This window comes from Buceros rhinoceros, unplaced genomic scaffold (genome assembly GCF_000710305.1).
Source record: "Buceros rhinoceros silvestris isolate BGI_N320 unplaced genomic scaffold, ASM71030v1 scaffold6211, whole genome shotgun sequence".
NCBI classification, from domain to species: domain Eukaryota; kingdom Metazoa; phylum Chordata; class Aves; order Bucerotiformes; family Bucerotidae; genus Buceros; species Buceros rhinoceros.
The window spans coordinates 12,563-17,214 of record NW_010395857.1 but is presented as its reverse complement, the minus strand read 5'-3'; the positions used below and the strand labels follow the sequence as shown (position 1 = coordinate 17,214).

Genomic DNA, 4,652 nt, shown 5'->3' with positions numbered 1-4,652 from the left:
CTTTCCCTAGAGGGTACTTTTCAAACTGAGTGTTACATTTTGTTTGAAGAACCTCCCAGAGTGCTTTATGTTCTTGCTTGAGATTCTCAAGCTGGGTCTTTTGTTCATCAAAATCTGCTGCAAGTTTAGCGTGCTCTTCCCTTTCTTTCTGAAACTTTTCTGTATCTTCTTTCCTGACCAAAAGCTCCCTCTCTAAGGCTTCTTTTTCTTTTTTTAATTGATTCATGACATTAATGTCATTGTTGGGGTCCAGACACTTCTTCTTGTTCCCAGCGCTTAAACTGGGCTCTTCTGAAGTGGAATTTTCCAACAATTCATCCTTCTTCTTAAGTTCAGACTCTATCTTTTCAAGAGCTAGGAGCAGCTGAGAACGTTCCTCTTCATATGCACTTGCTTTGTCCTCAAGCACAGATTGCATGTGAGCGAGCCTGCAGTCCTTCTCCTCTAAAGATCTTAGGTTCTGCTCACAGGTATTTTGTTTTTCGGCAAGGACATCATTTAGTTCTGCAATGTTGTCCTGCAGTTCCTTTAAGTAAGAGGCTTTTGCAGACAAAATTTCAGTCAAATCATTTATTTTGGCATCTTTTTCTAAAAGCTGTTGCTTCAAAGTTCCAAGATGAGACTCAAAATCTTTGTTTTGTACTTCAACTAGTTTCAGCTTGTCTGTTAACTCATTAACTTTCTTCAACAACTCCTCTGCTTTTTTTTGCTCTTTTTCTATTTCTTCCTGTCCACTCTTTTCTAGTTTTCCAACTTTTTGCATTAGATCTCTTCTTATTATCAAGGCTGCTTGAAGTTTCTTTTTCAGATTCTCTTTCTCCTTACCCATCTTCTCAAGATTAAACTGCATCTCCTCTTTTTCATTCATTAAATCTTTAAACACAGCTTCTCTGCTACTTAATGTAACCTGACTGTGTTCCAGCTCTTTCTTACAATCCTCAAGTTCCTGCAACACTCGGTTGAGTTCTCCTAAAGAACTATGATGAACAGCTTCAAGGTCTTGCAGTTTGGTATTTAAAGTATTTCTCTCTTCAGTAAAATTCAGCATTTCATCAGACAATGATTCCATGATCTGGGTAACAGAACAGTCCTTTTCTTTCAGTTGCTGGCTTAGGCCAGAAATTAAATTCCTCTGCTGATTTACCTGGGAAGTTAAGTTCTCGATGAGTTCATCCTTCTTTCCCATTTCTTCAAGGAGAGTTGCTACTTTTTTACTTTCAAGGTGCACTTTTTCTTGACTGGTTCTTACTATTTCTTCCGATTTATTTACCTTGTCTTGAAGAAATTCAACCTGCTTATTTACTTCTGCAAAAGACTCTTCCCTTTGTTGCAAGAGAGACTGCTGCTGACATAATGTTTCCTTGACGGTGGCCATTTCTTCTGACAGACATTCAATTTCGGACTCGTATTTGCCCTTCATCTTTTCAATATCATTATGCAGCAACTCCTTCTGCTTCTCCAGCGACTGCATGTTTTTTAATTTGTCTTTCAGGACGGCTATTTCTTTCTCTTTTTCTAAAAGCACCAGTTGTAATTGTTCTTCTTCTGTTTCTTTGCTCAGAATAGTGGTGATCAGAGCGGAAAATTTTTCCAACTGAGTTTTACTATCAGTAAGCTGCAGTTCAGCATCTGAAGTCTGTGCCTTATTTTCTTTACCTAGAAGCCTACTACTAAGTAATGGAGATAAGCTTTGAGTTAGTTCCTCTTTTATAAGATCCAGCTCTTGCTGCAAAGACTGCATTTTGCTATCCTTTGATTTCATTTCATTTTCTACACTGCTCAATTGCTCAGAAAGATTATTATTTTGTAAAGTTGCCCTATCGAGTTCTGTCACCCATTTGGTTTCTGACTCAAGTAGACTTTGTTCTAGAGTTTCCAATTTAAGTTCTAATTTAGAAAGTTCTTCACCCTTCGCACTAACCTGCATCTGTAACTTCTCATTTTCAGTCTTCATCTGCAGTTTGACAGCATCTATCTGCATTCTTGAATAATTCTCACTGGTTTCTAGCTTTTCATTAATTTCTTGGAGCTCTTCCAACTTCTTTTGCAAACTATTTTGAGATGCAGTAAGTTCTGTGTTTTCAGCCATCAGTTTATCCGCAGCTTCCTGTAACAGATTTTTTTCCTTCTCAAAAGACTCTACCTGACACTGTAGACTACTTATTAGCAGCGCATTGTCATGGCAGTCTTGAGAGGATTTGGAGCTCACATTGTTCAACTCTAATTTCAAAGATTCTATGTGATCTGCCTGTTCAGTGCACTGCACACGCAGAGACTCCACAGCCAGTTCTTTCTGCTGTAGTTCTTCTCCCCATGTACTTACTTGGTCTAGTGCTTTTTGGTGTTCGTTTTTAAGAGAGTCAAGTTCAACAGTCAAAGAATCAATTTTCTTCTGACTAATATCAAGCTTCTCATTCTTCTCCTGTAATTCCTCAGTAAGGCTTTTCATGGCTGTACTGCTTTTCTCTAATTTTTCTCTGAGAACCTCAATCTCACTAGAAAGAACATCAATGTTGCTCTCGGCCAGCTTTATACTGGTATCTTTCTCCTTTAAAGAATGAAGCAGTCCAGCAATAACAACTTCTTTTTTCTCAAGAGCTCCATCCAACTCAGTTTTTAGTTCATACTGTGCTTCAATTTTCTCCTGGAGAGATAAAAAGGCTTTTTCTTTCTCATGGACTAGTTCTTTAGATTTTTGTAGTTCTTGTGTTAGTTCCTGTACCTGCCTTTGGAGCTGAGACATTAAACTTGTCTTCTCTTCATCCTTCCTTGCTTTCTCCTCCAGAGTTTTAAGGAGAGTTTTATTTTCTGTAAGAGCTGATTCCTTTTCAGACAAAGACCGGTCCATCTCAACTATTACATTCTTCTGATGTTCTGTTTCTTTTTGTAAATTAACTTTCGCTTCCTCCAGCTCTACCACCTGTTTTTTTAAGACCTCACATTCATTCTCTTTCTCTAGAAGTTTTGTCTTTAAATTCTCACTGAGTAATGATATGTTGTTGATGGTTAACTCTTTTTCTGAAAGAAGTACTTTTAATTGCCCTGCTTCTGAGGCTAAAAGCTCTAACTGTTTCTCCCGCACAACAGAAGATTTCTGTACCTCGGAAAGCTGTGCTTTTAAACTGATGGATTCATCTAACTTTTGTTTTAAAGATTCATCCTTCTGTACAATTGAATCATTCAACTGGGATGATTTTTCTGTGATATTTCTAAGCTGATACTGAAGGTCAGAAATAACCTCCATATTCTCAGACAGTTGAACCCTAAGCACATCAGACTCTTCAGACTTATCTTTTAATAACTTTAATTCTTGGGCTTGCTTCTTACATTCATTTTCTTTTTCCTGCACTGCATGTCTAAGCTGGCTGCTTTCAAAACCTAGGGCCTGTATTTGGTTTTGCAGATCTGAAATGATTTGCATATATTGCCCCTCTCCTTTCACTTTACTGTCAGTCATTTGTTGAATCAAAACCTCCTTCTCAGAAAGGAGAGTTTCTTTTTCTTCCACAACAACTTTTAAGTTTTCTTTTTCAAGCAACAGGCCATCAATTTGGTCCTTCAGAGCTAAAATATTATGACTTTGTTGGGACAAGTGTGATGTTAAAGCAGCTACTTCATCTGACCTTTTCATGAGCATAACATTAACCGTTTCAATGTCTGCTTTCAACTTCTCATTTTCTAGAGCTGCCGTATGTGCTTGTTCCCTTGCTGAGGTAGTTTCAGACTGCTGCTGTACCAGCTGCGAGTGAAGAACTTCACATTCGCGCGACTTCTCCTGCAACAAGCTTGAGAAGTTCTCCTTTTCATTCCTAAGCACCTCCACTTCCTTGCTTAGTAGCTGCAGCTCATTATTTAACACCACACTTTCTTCCATTTTTTCAGAAATTTGCCTATGACACTTCTCAAGTTCTGAGCCCTGACTTTTTACAGTCAGGTCTTGTTCCTCTACCAACCGAGATAACTTATTTTTTTCATCTTTAAGATTTTTCATTTCACCCTGCAACTCTACCATACAAAGCTTATTCTCCTCCATTTCCTTACGTAATAAATCATTCTGAAGGATCTTCTCTTCTAGTGACCTGTGCGCAGTTTCAAACTCCAAAGTTACCCTTTGAATTTGTTCCTGCAGTAGTACATTTTTTTCCTTGCTATGGCTGAGCTCTTGCATTAGGCTACTACATTCAGACAACTTAATATTTAACATTTCTTCGTTCTTTATTTCTTTGTCTCTAGTATCCTTTAGCTGAATGACAAGTGTTTGCATTTGTTCATGCAACTGTTGTGCCTGTTCCTTGCTTTCCAACAGCTGACCAGCGAGCACACTGCATTCCTCTGTCTTCTCCTGCAGCTGCTCTGCAACTGAATTTTCTTTTTGCTCAGCAAGTACCGAAAGTTGTTTGATCTCTTTTGCCAGAGCATTTTTATCACAGTTTAGTACCAAAAGAGTTTTCTCATACTCAGCAGTGCTAACAGATAATTTGTTCTCTATTTCTGCCACAGCCTGGGTTTTCTTTAACAGTTCACTCTCTTTTACAGCCAGGAGTTTGGACAAATTCTCTTTTTCACTGATTAGCTGTTCCTTCTCTTTCTCCACCACATCTATATTTTTTTTCAGATACTCATTTGCTTTTATTTGCTCTGCCAATTTTTCC

General features: G+C 38.1%; 1 protein-coding gene across 1 annotated transcript in view; it reads right to left on the bottom strand.

The window, feature by feature from the left end:
- The window catches only part of LOC104501809 (golgin subfamily B member 1-like), a 24,267-nt gene that overhangs the window by 7,334 nt on the left and 12,281 nt on the right, over positions 1-4,652 (bottom strand). The window contains exons 13-14 of the mRNA XM_010145682.1: positions 3,624-4,079; positions 18-3,263 (exon numbers count right to left, since the gene is read on the bottom strand). Of these exons, the coding sequence (XP_010143984.1) occupies positions 18-3,263; positions 3,624-4,079 (3,702 nt within the window). The remainder of the gene's footprint in view (positions 1-17; positions 3,264-3,623; positions 4,080-4,652) is intronic.